We start from the raw sequence: 15,374 nt of genomic DNA on the forward strand, positions 1-15,374 counted from the left end.
GTCACGGTAACTATCCGTTAATGTCATATCACGCCGTAATACTTCACAATAATACCTTCCGCAAAAGATACTGTGTGGGCGGCAGGATGTTCCTCAACAGCAGATGGCGGCAGCGGTAAGCATTGTCATGCACGGCTTGCCATTTCTCCCAATATTTGGCCTCTTTACATTTGATGCATGACACTTTGCATATGGGCCACATTTGTGGTAGATAGAGGACATCGAGTGCACTTTCTGTGCTGCCCATTTCCTGAATGCTGATGCGCGGTGTCTGCATGACGACATTGTCACTGATCTTGATCAAGACCCTTTCCACTGTCGTCTGCCTAACAGGATTTGTGTCAGGCCTTGCATTTGTTTGTATCCATCATCAATGTTTCCCTTCAAACATAATCGAGTTCTTTCAAGGAATAGGATGATGCATGATGCGACTGTGCATTGTCAACTGACAATCCGGGTTTCCTCATAAATCTTTTCCTTGAAACTCACTTGATATCTTTCAAGGAATAGGATGATGCATGATGCGACTGTGCATTGCCAACTGACAATCCGGGTTTCGTCATAAATCTTTTCCTTGAAACTCACTTGATATCTTTCAAGGAATAGGATGATGCATGATGCAACTGTGCATTGCCAACTGACAATCCGGGTTTCGTCATAAATCTTTTCCTTGAAACTTACTTAATACCTTTCAAGGAATAGGATGGTGACAAAACCCGGATTGTCAGTTGACAATGCACAGTTGCATTCCATCATCATCCTATTCCTTGAAGCTAGTAACAATTGCTTTTACAACATCAAATAGGTTTCAAGCAAGGGGCTCTTGGCAAGACCAGGATGTTGATTGTCTGATGTGCTATCTGTCTTACTTTGTTGCACGCACATGCTGCATCATTCATGGCTGGCCCTGGTTGGCTATCTGCCTATCTTAGCTGCACTCAATGGTGTCCTTGGGAAGGGATCAAGATCGGCAGCAAGCTCAGTTTGAACAGCGATGTCATTAAAGTAGTAGAGTTTATGGAACAAACCTAATCTACGCGGGTTATTGAAGGACCAATGGACCGTTATTGATCCAGAGCTACCTTGCCGATCGCAAGTCTAAAGAGCAAGTCTAAAAATAGAGCCGGCGGCAACATCAATACAACGGCAGTACTCCGGCAGTGCAGGAAATGGTGTTTTGGTATCATAACCGACGTGCCTTAATCCATCCAAAAGAAGAAGGCATCACCGCCTTGCTTCCGTCCTTTGCCGAGGGTGTCAGACAAAGCCGGTGCTGCACTGCGTGGGATTAAGACAGCTTATAAAAATTTCCATCTTCCTCCCAATACCTGAACCATGGCGCGAGCCATTCCACACAAGCAGGCGAAAGCCAAGGAACGGTACACCATGATGACTTCAAAGAAACAAATCATTGGCGGCAAGGAGCATTCTTACACTCTCCACAAAAAAATGAGAATGAAAACTTCTGTTCAAAACACAACACCAAAGTCAATGTCAAGGGAACAATCAATCCCATCGTATCCAGCGCAGTCTGAGACCATATTCATCGAGGATTTTGTCAAGGAGATAACACCGAAGAGGAAGAGGACGCAGGCATGGGTACGTAAGATACGCATGCTAGGAACTTGCCATGCTGAAACTCACTTAGCTGCAGGGAGAGTTTATGCGCCGGTGGCTTCGAGTGGCAGGAAAATATCTCAAGCTCCTGCTGGACAGCGAAGCCTGTCTCAACCAGGAAGCTTGCCCGGCCTGCAATACCGACTCGGCAACATGGCGATGTCTTACGTGTTTTGGGACCCCCGAACGATGCATTGGCTGTATGCGGCAGGAACACAGTCGGTTGCCCTTTCATTCCTTCGAGGAGTGGCGAGCTGGTCACTGGCAGGCAGCGCCAGCAGCTGCATTGGGAATACGCTTGTACATGGGCCACGGTGGTGATATTTGCCCGCGCGCAATTGATAGTTCTGCCGTGGGTGGCAGTATTTCCATTTGCGAAACTGCCGATGCAGAACTGGAGGCGGCAGAGGCAGGGGCAGATGGATGGCACCAACCCCACGGGTCTGGCGGGGGATGCAGAGCCCAGTTGCTCACCGTCGTTGACATAACAGGTGTTCATGAATTGCCAGTTACGTGGTGCAACTGTCCGCATGCCCTTCCGCTCCCTGAACAATTAATGGCGCTGCGACTTTACCCAGCATCCCAAGGACGCCCGCAGACCGCTTTTACATTCAGTGTCTTGGACAATTTCCTCTTGTCGAATGTCGAGAACAAGGTCGCCGCATATGGTTATTTCAGAAGGCTGGCAAGGCTTACAAATCTAGTTTGCCCTCATGATGTTCCTGTAAGTGATTTGCTGCCGGAGCTTGCCCTGGCTGATGGATCGGCAGGACCGCTACCGCGAGTTGGCAAGGTGTGCTCGGCAGTGGACATGTCTAAAAGCACAGAAAAAGTATGGACATGGATACGGCGAGCGAGAGAAGGAGAAGGTGTGTGGCTCGCTCGCGTCGTTTTGTGTGGCATGCCCCCAGCCTGGTGTCAATCTCCCAGCAGATTGGAAGGATTTCATGTAAGGCGCGGTTCATTTTGGGAAGTGGCAGGTCTGATTCTTGATGTAGGCCACGTTGGGTATACTTCTGGCAGCTTGTGATGGACGGAAACTTCAAGCAGCAAAACTACAATATGAAACACCCAGAAAATGATGTCGGCCTGCCAGATGGCTTGGAGTACATGGTGAAACAGGATAAGTTTGCTGCTCATATTGCAACGGCGAAAGAAACACCAACGGTATGGTATCCCCACTATTTATGCGCCTGGACATACTGATTGTTTTCGAAGCGGTCGACGTGCAATGATCACAAAGCAGTCAACAACAGCTTTGTCAAACGCAACCATCTCAAGGTTACAGGCATCGGCGCCATTGTCTGCTCACAGCATGCTTGTTGGGTGCCGAATTCAGGGGTCAATTTTGAACGAGGGGAACAGTAAGTGGCCCTGCTTCCGAAACTGGCCCTTGCTAATTGGCTTTGTATTTGAGGCAAGCTCCCATGGATTGCTCAAGTACCGGTGCCTTTTTCTGGGCTACTCGGCTCGTGGCAGTCATATTTTTCTACGACATTATGTGTCAATATTTCGTCCACTTTTTCTCTAGAGTCAAGCAAAGCCCCCATCTTGAGGTCCCCGAAGGCCTTGAGGTCATCCCTGCCATCGGACAATTCCACGTTCACGGGCACCAAGACAAGTGCGTCGCTCGGTACTTGCCGCTGTTTATCAAAGGCGCCGGCAACGCGGTCGGGGATACCATCAAATCCCGTTGGCCGGCAATGAATGAGCTCGCCAACAGTGCCCGGCACATGGCCACTGAACCGCATCACGATGTCATCAATAACCACATGAGGGACGACAACGAGATGAAAAACGCAGGGATAGGTGGGGCTTCCTGTTGACTTGAATGAACTTGACTGACACTTGATACAGTGGACGCAACCTGCAAAACCTGGATTACTACCCTGGCGCGCTTTTGAGAAGCGGACAAGGCTTTTGCAAAATTGCACAAAGTTTGTTCAGCTGCCGCTACCAAGGAGTGGGGCCAGGCAGTCGATATTGCTTATCAAACCAGAAAGTTAAATGTCAACGCAAATGACATTTTCGACATTGAAGTTAGCAAATTGCTGACGCGTGCTGAAGAAGAGACGAAATTGATGAAAAAGGCAAGAAGAAGCAAACAGAACGGCGAGCGGATCCGCTGGCTGAACGGCGGGATTGAAGTTGAGCAAAGACAGTGAGTGGCTGCCGCTCCTAGGTGGTGCCGATAACTGAAAACCTCGTAGAATTAAGATTCAAGCGCTGGTCCGTCGGTTTGACAAGTCCGGCAGGTCCGCTGATTTCCAAACCATTCAGCGCGAGCGTCGGCAGCTCGCGAAGGACCTCGATTGGGTGACCCAAGAAGCTCCAAAGCACATGGGAAGTTTACTTATTTCCGACATCCATGGTGATACGGTGGTGCTACCCATCGCGAGCGACAAAAATGACGTCCCTGAGGATGACGACTTCATGGCAGAGAATGACGACAACGACAAGCATATCCTTGATGATCTCGCTGAGGAAGCCCACATTGACCCGGAAAAACGTACCATAGGCTTGCCGTCTGCATTCGGCCATGCACGCTGCCGGAGGCACGGGTTGGATCACCTGGTCAAAATGGAGCTTCGTCTGCAAAGAGGGCAAGCAAATGATGCTATTGGGAAAGTACACAGCCACATCACGTGGCAGTCCGTCCTGTACCATAAGCGCATTTGTCCGGCACGCAAGAGTCAGCGCCTGGCTGCTGCCGCGCGCGACCAAGTGAGCAGTCAGACAGTGCAAGTGAATCTCCATCGCCTCTATTACAACCATGCGCGGCAGGCCATGCTCGCGCTGTCGGAGGACGTAAATAGCTTGTCTGATTATGAAGAGATGAAACCAGAAGATCTCACCAGTCGCACATCCCTGTTGGACCCTTCGGAAAGAGGTTTACAGTACTTGGGACTGTCGTGGATATGGCAGATTGATGTTCAGCTCAAGCTAGGTGGAGAGAAAGGGAAAACCCTCCTGAATGAATGTGAGTCCATTCCATTCACTGGTCTGCTTACACCTTTGTTTGTATTCCTGCCGGTGCGCGACCTGGTCGGCAGGACATCCTGCCGATCCACTTCCCATTGAACTTGATCAGCAGCAGAGAATGATAGTGCGCCAGCTCATGTTCCCTGCCGCTATAACTCTCCGTGGCTCTCCCCGACTGCCTGATCACATATTCTGATGAAAGCGATCCACAGATGCTCGCCAACATTGGATGAAAGCACGCTGCCGACGTGATCGTGCTGTTGAAGAGCTGACGATCTTGCGTCATGAGATGGACTGGATTCCGCGCGAGTTTGATCACCAAGCGGATATCTGGCGGGACTGATTAAATGCCCCCAATGGGCATCGGTGTGGTCACGCTGCCTGGGCAAAGCGGCAGGCAGTCTCTGCCGCGTCACTTGCTGCCGATGCGCGATCCAAATTTGCTAACCATATATAGAAACATCCACCTCCCGTTTTTGTCGACCTTGGGCTTGACATTCACGGCAACAGAACTCAATAGGATGGCTATCATGTTTATCTGCGGTATAGATCGGCGTTCTACTGCACATACCTGCATTCCTACATAATGTGTATCTAAGTTAATCAGTATCGTCCGCGTCTGAGTGCGCGAATGACCAGCTCCCATACATATTTCCTGAATGCGTCTGAACATTTGAGCGCATGTACTGTGCAACGCATACCCTGTCTCCGTCACAGTGAGGAACTCCATGCCGAAGAATGTTGCTGCAGAAGGCAATTATGGTACCTGGATTGTAAACAAAGTCTAGTCCGAGGCCAGGCATAGATATCTGGCCATCGGTGTAGTCGCCGTAGGTGGCTAGCATGTCAAACCACTCCCTGTGACCGCAGCCATCTCAGTGGTAAAGTGTTTCCCTGTTGGAGAAGATGGCCATGGCATCGAAGACCGAAGGCCACTCTGCGAGAGCCTTGCGACATTCAGTGAGCCTGCCAATGGTGGCTTGGCTATGGAGTCCGCCGTAGAATTGAGGCGGATGGACAAGGCAGAGGATACCCGAGTGGATTGAGAGCGTGTCTGCCTGGTCACTGACCCAGGAGGGAACGGGGCCCCTCTTTGCGCATATTGACAGATGGCAGCGGAATGCCCACTCCTTTCTTCTCCTGACATCAGTACGTTGTCATTGGGAAAGGTTCGCTGCTTACTGGGTTGCTTTGGCCGTACCAGGCGGGCGAGAAGTTAATGGTGCCTCTGGGTGAAATTTTGCATTCCTGCGCATCTTTGAAAAGGAACGAGGAGGGTCGCTGTTCCTTTCTATCGTCCTTGAGAATGCTCTTCTCTAGCGTAGGGCCTAGGCCCATGAGGGATCTAACCATCACATCATTGTGAGCGGCAACGCCGGCACCAGGAAGATACCAGAGGAGTCCCCGTTCCTTTTGATCTTCCACAACGCATGGGGCATCAATCAGGACGTTGTTGGTACCAGGGTCGCGCTCAAACAATTTCCAGGGCGTATCAGTTGTGTTACAGACAAGGGGTGGCCTCACTCTTTCGCGTTTTGCCTCCAATGATATGTTTCGCCCCCTGTTGCCGGGCCCGATGTCTTTTGCATAGACCTCAACATCCCCGAGAACAGTCACTAACATGTTTATTTAGCGCAAACCGACATGATAAAACACCCAGCAGTCACCTTTACGCCCCCGTGCTTCAAGAACCACGTCTGCTGCCTGCCTGCCAGCTGCCGCGAGAGAGGGATTGAGGGTGGTGGCTCGGGTGAGCGGCCTGCCTTCGCGGCAGGCATCATAATAGGAGGCCATGTATGTGGCGACCTCCACAGCGACGTCGTGGACGCCCATGACAGTGATGTGGGCAGATATCAAACTCTTTATCCAACCTTTCCCAATCTCGCCCATTTCTCCTGCTTCCGCGGCAGAGCCCGTTTTGCTCCCACGCCGAACCACACACATAGCCACGGCAGAAACGGTGCCGACCCCGTGGCAAGCCACACACGCAACGCGTAAATAAACATAAACAGAGCCAAATACCAGACTTGCAGACGCGTCAAAGACTCTGCTCTACTTTCTGTCATCTCTCTCACTCGACCATGCCATCCACAACCCCCCTGCCCAACTGGGCCAGCAGCCTAGGCCTCCCACTCCCTACATCCCACGACTCCGCCTGGGCTCTCCTTGAAGGCCTCGAACTTCACCTCAACGCCATTCTCGACGCCGGTGGGAAGACACCCAACGACACTTACGTGGAGAAGCTCAGCGGCGAGATCGTAAGCACGTTCTCTGTTCGCGTTTGTGAGTTATTGACAATCATTGGAAGGAATCCGGTCTCCCCATATTACGCGTAATATGGAAGCGACGGTGTGACTTCAACATCGTCAACTTCCCCCCCCTGCTCGACTTCGCACCAGGGGCGTTGAGCACGCGGTACTTCTACCGCGTAGCAATGGGCTCACTCGCAGCGGAGCGCAAGAAGTGGAGGACAACCACTCGCGGTATTGAGAACACGGTAGCCGTCGACGCCTGGTGGACGCCACAGCGACGGCAGTCAAGTCGGCTCCGCACCATGGAGGTGGGCGGCGCTGAGAATGCCGCAGCCAACCTCATCGCTGCCTTCGGCAAGCGGTGCCACGACGATTCTGCGTAAGTCACCGTTCTTCTGGGTAACTGCTACTAACAATGAGTCAGTGATGCCAACGGGCGGCGGCAGAAGCGAGGTCGGCAGGAAGCCCACGACGAGGAAGAGTACGTCCCTGAAGTGGGGAGTATGGATATCGATGATCCCGAAGGAGAACGGAATGGGAGTGGAGAGGGGCAGGGTGGCAGGGCAGAAGAGGCAGGCGAGGGGGACGAACAAGAGGGGGACGAGGAGGGCGAAACGGCAGCGAGTGGGCGGTTGGCGATGCGCCCGCTGGACAAGGCGAGGCGCCGGGCGGCAGAGCGGCAGGGCAAGACACCCGCGACCAAAGCAAAGAGAAAGGTGAGTGTTGACTACAGCACAATGTTCATCATTTCATTGACTTCGTGATAGCCGCAGGCACACAACCCTCCCGCCTCCGAGAACCCGAAGGAGACCGACATCCTGGTCTTCCTCTTCGCCAGCGATGACCCTGCTGAAGACAACCGTTGCATGGCATGTTGGGTGCACAACGTCGCGTGCTTTCACAAGCCTGGGTACGCTTGTACCCCGTGCGCGAAAGTGCATGGCGCTTGCAACCTCCCCAAGGACAGAGTTGGTTCGCGAAGCAAGGAGCAGACAGCTGCCAAGGTCCAGGCAAGGGAGGACACGCAGAAGAAGGCCCGCGAGGAGGCAAAGCGAGAGGCAAGGAGACGCGGGACGCTGCCGGTCCCGGCAGGGTCAAAGTGTCTCGCTGGCACCCATAACATGGTGCCTGAGGCCAAGCGGCAGAGGCTGATGCCAGGTAAGGCGCCGATGGCTACACCCAGGATACTAACAATGTGATAAAGGGTCAGATAACGAGAGCGACGAGGAGGATGGAGGTGCCGGGCATCGCGACCGCTCTCCCACACCCGCACCGCACAAATACGGGCCCTTCTTGAACCACCCCAGCCCAGAGCCCTCCGATACAGAGGGGTTGACACCGCCTCTGCGTCTGGGCGAGGCTGCGCCCACAAGTCCGGAACAGGACGAACCGGCAGCTTCTCCTGCCGATTCAACCTCGTTGCCCTCCCATGCTCCCCTGGCGCCCCGGCAGAAGCGCCAACTGTTACCCGTCACAGGTAATTATCAATTCCATTATCCACGACTGCTGCTGACGTCAGCTAGATGCTAAGCTTCAACTGCTTGATCAGTTGGAGCAAGCACTCCTCGAGCTCAACATTGGCAGGCGCAAGTAGATAGATCGCATAGATATAATGACACAATGTACCATACAAGATTTAGGAAGCTTACTCGAATGCTTAATTTACCGTCTCGGCTTGTCAATTTGCTGTGAAAATCATCACCCTCAAGCACATGCAGTCTGGTATGCTGCGGACAGCTTTGGATCCTGCCCGTCAGTCCTGCCGCTCTCGTTCTGCAATCAAGTTTGAATTTGCCACGCTTGGGCACATTTCTTGATTTATGGTGTCTTTAAACAGCCTTATCGGGCTCCTTTGGTCAGATTTGGTGCATTTGTCTGGGCAACAAGAGCAATCCCACCTCTGCCGGCCTGCCGGAGTGGGCAACGATCGATATGGTCTTCGTGCGCCAATGCTCACATGGATGCACCACAAACTCCAATTATGTTGAGTACTGGTAGATCTGACCGCAGTGGAGTGAAATTTCAGCCAAGCCCACCCTGCCGATTTGTCAACTTTGGTGATCCGGCAGCATTTGAAGAGGATCATCACATGGTCTGGATACCGACATCTAGATCATTTATGCAATATGTTGTGACTACTAGTTTAGAAGTCAGAGTCACTTGAGAATGTGCGTAATCTGATAATGCGGACTGCCACCCCCTGTCACCCATGGTGCCGATCCGTGGTATCTCTCTCTAATCGAGTGCTGCGGCCGTGCCAGTCCGACTGACCTGTGGGAACCTAGTACTGATGATAGGACTCGTGCCACTTGAAGCACCGACGTGACTATGTCTGCTGCCGGTCTGCCGCACTTGGTATTCCCACGACCCCCAATCACATTGATACTGACATGGAAGGCCAACAACATACAGATTACGCTTGATTTGTGTGACCTGTATATATGGCTTTGCCAATAACAGCCGGGACCTGCTGCCGCTCTGAACCTCTGCCATCTGCATCTCTGCCGGCCTGACCATTGTGCATGCAGCTGCCGCCGCAGGGAAACTCCATCATAGGTGCAAATACCATCAGTTCATTTTCCGCCCATCACGCCGTTCTGTGCTACAATTTGTTAATTTGCGCGAGCACTGTCAGGTTGTGTATGTGCAATTAGGGCCCTCAGATGTCTTCAATGGAAGTTAATCATTATTTGATATCGCACACAGGTCATATCAGACCATGTGTGGGGCGCTTAGTGGGCCTGCCAGCCTGCCGAAGGCCACTGCCTCCGCCATATGGCTGCCGTCGTGTTTTCCTCCTTTGCTGCCGACGCATATCTATCCATTACTACACCCTGCCCATTACCTGCTCGGAAGGACGAACCATAGAGCTAAGTATACGTTTGGTCAGGCGTAGCTGTCAAAGCTTCGATGGGTTCCATCTAAGTGTGCGTTTAATGAGACGGCTTCGCTGGACGGCAGGTCTCGGTTTCTGCCGCGCTACCGCGGTGCCGATCTCACTCAGGCCATTGCAGCTAAATACATGTGCTTAATCATAATGAGATACATGCTGCCTATTCGAAAGGAGCTTTGTAGTTTCAACCACCCTTAGCTGTGATGCTGGATGATTTTCACTTTCCCTGAAACACTGGCTTTGTTTCAAGTATTCTGGCCCCGTTTCCGCAGCCTCGTCAAAAACCTCCTGCCGCGCTGCCGCGCGGCAGGCTTCTGACGTCCTTGCGTTGAGCTGAATCCACAATATCCTTGACCAGGGTTGCCTCATTCATTTTCAATCAGTTGCTATGTCACATGAGGAAGCCGTCATCTGTTGCACACGGTGTCCGTGTGCTGCCGGCCTGTGATGCGACAACGATGGGTCGGCCAATACCCATGGATCCTCCTGATCCGTTACGTTTGCGGCCCCTGCTTGGACCACCCCGTTGTTGGCCGACATGACTTTGCTCGTCCACCGGCCGACGCGAGGTTGCTCGTACATCGGCCGACGCGAATAACTCGAGTTTCTCTTCATTGGTCAGTTATCTTTTATATCATGCACTATACTTGATTCAAATGTTGGCCGACACGAGATTGCTCTAACCCCGGCCGACGTCCGCTGGCACGAAGTCCTCGGACTATTCACACGTCCGCTATGTCGAGGTTGTCGAGTGTATCTACCTGCAACATGTGCATGCCATGCTTGGTCAGCTAGACGCATGGCCTCGAGTTGATTGATCTTGTAGATGTTGCCAGGAGTGATGCCACTGTTGTAGTGATCAATGGAGCGTTCAGTAAAGAAGGCTCTGTAGTTAGCCTTGAAAGACATGATGATGCCCTGGTCCATGGGCTGCACATGTGCGGTGAGATTGGGTGAAAATTTTTCAACGCGAATGCACTGGAGGTCATCAGGAACAATGTGACCAGAGAAGTTGCCTTGAAGGAGAAGGATCCTACGGTTCTGGCAACACAGCTTTTCATCCCAATCCCTCAGCCAGTTTCCATACACTTCAGCAACCATCCACGCCATTCCATTGTTGTGGTAATCAAAGCCCAGCTGTTTGCCAGTTTTTTCCCCAAAGCAACGTGGTTTCCAGGCCTTTCTGATGACAATAGGGGGTAGCTTCTCAGTGCCCATTGCATTGGCTGTAAATGCATATGTGAGCCATTTCTTGTCCCCTTTCACACCCGATTGTTTCTTGTTTGCTAGGCCATGATCCGGGGGGAACTTACGGAAGATGAGACTTTTGGAGAGTAAGAAAGAAGAACTGGTGCGTACGCATAAACCAGCCCTGTTTTGTCCATATTGAAGATGTCCCGTAGCTGATATCCGCTGTTTGCAAGGAGCTCCTGGAGCCGGTTCCTCTCCTCCTTAACAGTCTCCCCGCCCGCTGAAGCCGCCTCCCTGTGCCTCTTGATGGCCTTCAGCCTCAATGTCTGCTTGAACCTTGTCAGCCAGCCTGCGCTCAGCGGCAGCCTGTCAGCCTCCAGCACCCCAAACTTTGCCGCAAAAACCCTCCATTTCTTCCTCAACACCTCCCCAGTCAAAAGAAGCCCATCTCCCATAGCCTTCAAAACCCACAGCGACATCATCTTCTCTACCTCTGGATACTCCACCAACCTCCGCCGCTTTGCCTGTCGCTCCTGGTCATTACCAGAAGCCCACTGCTCTTGGTATTTCTGCTCCTTCCTGACCCACTTGTTGACCTTTGACTAGTTGAGTTCAAGTTCTGGCCAGATCTTGTTGAAGTGCTGAGCAGCTTTGGACTGATTGTAACTGACACTGCAGAGCCAGTTCAAGACCTCTATTTGCTGGGCCAGCGTCAACTCCTTAGCCCTAGGTTTGGTGACTGTTGCTCCATTTGTAGTGGTGTTTGTAGGTTTGAGTGCAGGCGCTTTTTTGGTGGTGTCAGGAACATCACACTTCCGTTTCTTGCTGGTCAGCCAAGTTGCGGTGAGTTCTTGGAGTCTGTTCAATGCTTGCTTCTGAGCAATATCAAGCAAGTCAAGGCAACCTTTGAGGTCTGTAGCCTCCTTGAGTGTGCAAATGAGGGTTGTTTTGTCAACCAGGTTGGCATCATGATCCAGCCAGGCCTCCTCTTCCGGAGTGAGGGACTGCCCAGCATGAAGACGAGCCAGGAGGCTGTCTCAGCGTGTTGCAACCTGATTCTCGAGGAGCTTGAGGCTCTCCTTGAGTGTTTTCAGTGAGCTCATGGTGGTTTTGATACAGTTTTCAGTGTTCACTTGCCCTACATTTGCATACTTCAGACCGTAATTACATTTTGTTGTCCCTGAACAAGGCTGGCAAAACGCCGGAGGTATGCCTTTACAATCCTGTCAAGACCTATGCCTCATGCCTTTAGGCGTAGGTATGCCTCTATGGACTCAATTCCCCACCAACCAACTCGGGAAAACCACTAGGGGTATGCCTTTTGGGGGTGTATACCTTTAGAGGCATATGCCTTTAGAGGGAATTGACTGTACCACCAAGCCAGGCCAAAGTCAAGCCAATACTGTACAATTTTGACCGAGTGTTTGTCACATGTCACACTGACCAGTCTGATGAACAGTTTGCGGGCGCTTGTCACACCATTCTCAACCCAATGAACAGTGTCAAGTACCAAATTTGCAGAAATAGAATATCAATGTGACAGAGTATGCAAAATAACTAGGGAGCATCATATTCATCAAAATGCGAGGTCTTTGCCCTCTTACGCATGCCCCAACCAAGCTGGGCTTCCAATTCAACATCACCATCAGGATCAAGCTGCTCAGCAGCACCAAGCTGGACACAGGGCAGAAGCGGCGGAAGCGTCTGGAGTTGCAAGCATGGCCTCCATGAGCTCCACCAGCTCCGTTGCTGTGTCATCCACAACACTGTTGTAGAATGGGGGTTCCTCTGAGGCCCCTGCATCAGTACCTGCACCGCTGTCTTGTAAATCAGCCAAAACCATTGCCCACATCTCTGGATTGGTGGTGGGAAGCTCCAAGAAAGCGTGGCAAGCAGCAGGTGAGGTCAGGGATTTGTACGACAGGTTGAATTCAGTGTCAGGGACAACACAGTGCAAGAACAACTGTAATATGATGTCATACGTTGGCATGTACCATTACAGCAAAACAAAAGAGGTGTACCCATCTGATCAAATTGGGCCTGTTAATGTCATGCCAAGCCTGAACAAACCACCTGACTGACCAATTCCTGTGCATTCTAATGTGTGTATTGAGTGGGGGTGGGCTTTGCCCACCCCCAGCACAAGTGCGGGAGATATTCCTTGATTACTGGATTTGAATATCTACCGTGAAACCTCCTCAAGCACGTCAGCTGGGTCAACTGACTCAGCTAATTAGTCTCTCCTATGGATAGCTGTGGGCAAATAAAATATACAATTGTGTAGTGTAGTACTTAATCTACCTTGGCTACTAATGTCGTCCCATGGTATGGAACCATACTAGAGTTATCACTAGAATAAGCTACTTTGATGTGGGAATATACAGATCCAGTCCGATTTTGGACAAATCCTTAGAACATTTAATGATTTTGATGCAGGAAGTCTGGATATAGACTTTTCACGGCACCAGATTACAATGCAAACATTGAATTGGCTGAGCTCGCCAGGGCGGTGGAAGGCGTGCCGGTGGCTGTGCAAACACATTGCAACTGCAGGAGACGTGTCAATATCCATCTATTGAGCGTGTTTTTTGAGTGCAACAAGCGTGCAATTGCCGTAGAAAATTGTACGTATATTCTAGTGTGCATGTTAATTGAATCTGTCTAAAAAAAATCAACATGTTTCTTCCATGATTATTGCACCAGGACCCATCAGTCACTACAGGGTTCAGATATCAAGAGACTGGGCTTACCATAGGATGATGGAAGCAGACAAAGTCAGGAGCCCAGCTAGAGGCATTCAAGGAGAATAGGATGCTGCTCTGGCCAATAAATATAGGAGATAATAAGAATGCAAATGAGGAGGAAGAAGTGACAAGACATACCCGGGCAACTGAGAGAGCAGCTCTTGAGCTGGTGTTGTGCAAGGAAGAGCTCAAGCTGGCTCAGAAGGCCATTGTCAGCCTGGACCATCAGTTGAAGATGTCTGAAACAAGCCTACACACCTCAGAGAAACTTTGGACGGCTTCGGAGGAAGCACTTGCTCAAACAAGTGTTTTGTATCAAATAGCCCTGCAGGACATCAAGGCTATGGAGACTGGGGTTGCAGATGCATGGAGAGAGCTTGAGGGCACAAGGAAGGAGGTAGAAGAGGTGCATCGGGCCCTGAGGGAGGTAGAGGATTGACTGGAGCAGGCAAAAGAAGTAGCGACAAAGTACTATCAGCAGCTTCAAAGTGCAAGGCAGGTGGTTAGGCGGATGCAGGCGACAAATTCCAAGCTCAATATGCACCTCAAGCTGCTGCAAGACACACTTATTCCCTCTATGCACGCAGTGTCAGCATCTACACTGCAACATCAGTGGTCGTTGCATGCTACCATGCTCAATGAGCTCTGAAAAAGTCTACAAGAAGGTCAGCAGGAGGTGGATCAAGCACAGAAGCGGGTAGCAGCTCTCATGCACAAGGTTTGCCTGCATCAAATCAGGGTGCTTTGTGCAACAAGGGTGCTTGCGGATACTAAAAAATTGTATCACAAAGAAGTAGCCCGCTGTGCGGCTACGCTTCAACAGGTTTTAGGTCAGAAAAGGAGGATAGGCCGTGGTGTTACCTGTGTGGTGGCAAAGAACTCAGCCCAGTCATCCATTCCCTATTTTCCAGTGCTTCGTGCAGTTATTATTGACCTTGCTTTGGGCTGGTTGTGCACAATACACAATTGGCAAGATCATACAGAAGCTGTACAACACTGTTGGTATCAAGATTGAGCAAAAAACTCAGCCAACGTTCCGTAGCACGCATCCTACTCAAGGGAGGAATTGCATTGCAGCTGCAGATTTCCGAAGAGATGAAGGGAGCCACAGGTACGTCATGTGCATTGCTAGGCCATTTGTGCAATAACTAAAACAAAACAAAACCATCAGGAATCACAATAACTGACAACACAGGTCATTGCAATATCAACTACAGCTCAAAACATGCCACACTCACCACTCAACACACAGATGGTAGCGTTGAGCATCAGATCCGATTCCTTGGAGTGGAGTCGACATTGGGCCACTCAAGTGCTAGACAAGCAGAGGACTGGAAGAAGAAGGTTCATGCCCTTGCTGCTCTCTATAACAAGTTTGAGGAAGTGACGGACAAAAACGGGAATAAACCAACCTTCAGCGCAATAGAGTTTACACACAAGCTCATGGGAATGTATGGGGATCATGCTGCTGATCAGAAAGCGATGTTCAAATTAATTCAAAATTAGAAGGAGCAGAACACGTGCCTGGGACTTGGATTTGAACTTCTGAACGCTGGTGGCTGTCCGTCTGATAACACTGCCTATTCAATTGCATGGCAAGACACCCGAGAAGCTCTAGAATATGAAGTTGGTGGAGATGGGCCAAGTTAACACCAACAGAACAAGTTCAGCAGAATGCAAAGATGCTCCACAGTG

At 51.0% G+C, this 15,374-nt stretch overlaps 5 protein-coding genes across 5 annotated transcripts; 3 read left to right on the forward strand and 2 right to left on the reverse strand.

Moving 5' to 3' along the window:
• Nucleotides 1-1,491: 1,491 nt before the first annotated feature.
• CONPUDRAFT_152009 (uncharacterized protein) lies at nucleotides 1,492-4,942 on the forward strand (the record flags this gene model as incomplete). The annotated part of the gene is made up of 9 exons (XM_007768675.1): nucleotides 1,492-1,599; nucleotides 1,649-2,341; nucleotides 2,388-2,566; nucleotides 2,616-2,784; nucleotides 2,836-2,981; nucleotides 3,149-3,426; nucleotides 3,685-3,778; nucleotides 3,828-4,597; nucleotides 4,812-4,942. 9 exons carry the CDS (start codon nucleotides 1,492-1,494, stop codon nucleotides 4,940-4,942), a joined length of 2,568 nt encoding a protein of 855 aa, XP_007766865.1.
• Nucleotides 4,943-5,474: 532 nt separating this feature from the next.
• CONPUDRAFT_71612 (uncharacterized protein) lies at nucleotides 5,475-6,432 on the reverse strand (the record flags this gene model as incomplete). Its single annotated transcript, XM_007768254.1, has 3 exons — nucleotides 5,475-5,690; nucleotides 5,782-6,215; nucleotides 6,267-6,432. 3 exons carry the CDS (start codon nucleotides 6,430-6,432, stop codon nucleotides 5,475-5,477), a joined length of 816 nt encoding a protein of 271 aa, XP_007766444.1.
• A 248-nt stretch (nucleotides 6,433-6,680) lies between these two features.
• On the forward strand, nucleotides 6,681-8,445 carry CONPUDRAFT_152011 (uncharacterized protein; the record flags this gene model as incomplete). The annotated part of the gene is made up of 6 exons (XM_007768676.1): nucleotides 6,681-6,857; nucleotides 6,908-7,230; nucleotides 7,276-7,567; nucleotides 7,619-8,009; nucleotides 8,056-8,328; nucleotides 8,375-8,445. The coding sequence occupies 6 exons, from the start codon at nucleotides 6,681-6,683 to the stop codon at nucleotides 8,443-8,445; spliced, it is 1,527 nt and encodes a 508-aa protein (XP_007766866.1).
• A 1,917-nt stretch (nucleotides 8,446-10,362) lies between these two features.
• On the reverse strand, nucleotides 10,363-11,390 carry CONPUDRAFT_53245 (DDE-domain-containing protein; the record flags this gene model as incomplete). Its single annotated transcript, XM_007768211.1, has 2 exons — nucleotides 10,363-11,052; nucleotides 11,202-11,390. The coding sequence occupies 2 exons, from the start codon at nucleotides 11,388-11,390 to the stop codon at nucleotides 10,363-10,365; spliced, it is 879 nt and encodes a 292-aa protein (XP_007766401.1).
• A 2,356-nt stretch (nucleotides 11,391-13,746) lies between these two features.
• Nucleotides 13,747-15,185, forward strand: CONPUDRAFT_71615 (uncharacterized protein; the record flags this gene model as incomplete). Its single annotated transcript, XM_007768255.1, has 3 exons — nucleotides 13,747-14,106; nucleotides 14,591-14,790; nucleotides 14,897-15,185. The coding sequence occupies 3 exons, from the start codon at nucleotides 13,747-13,749 to the stop codon at nucleotides 15,183-15,185; spliced, it is 849 nt and encodes a 282-aa protein (XP_007766445.1).
• Nucleotides 15,186-15,374: the final 189 nt, after the last annotated feature.

This window comes from Coniophora puteana, assembly GCF_000271625.1.
Source record: "Coniophora puteana RWD-64-598 SS2 unplaced genomic scaffold CONPUscaffold_4, whole genome shotgun sequence".
NCBI lineage: Eukaryota > Fungi > Basidiomycota > Agaricomycetes > Boletales > Coniophoraceae > Coniophora > Coniophora puteana.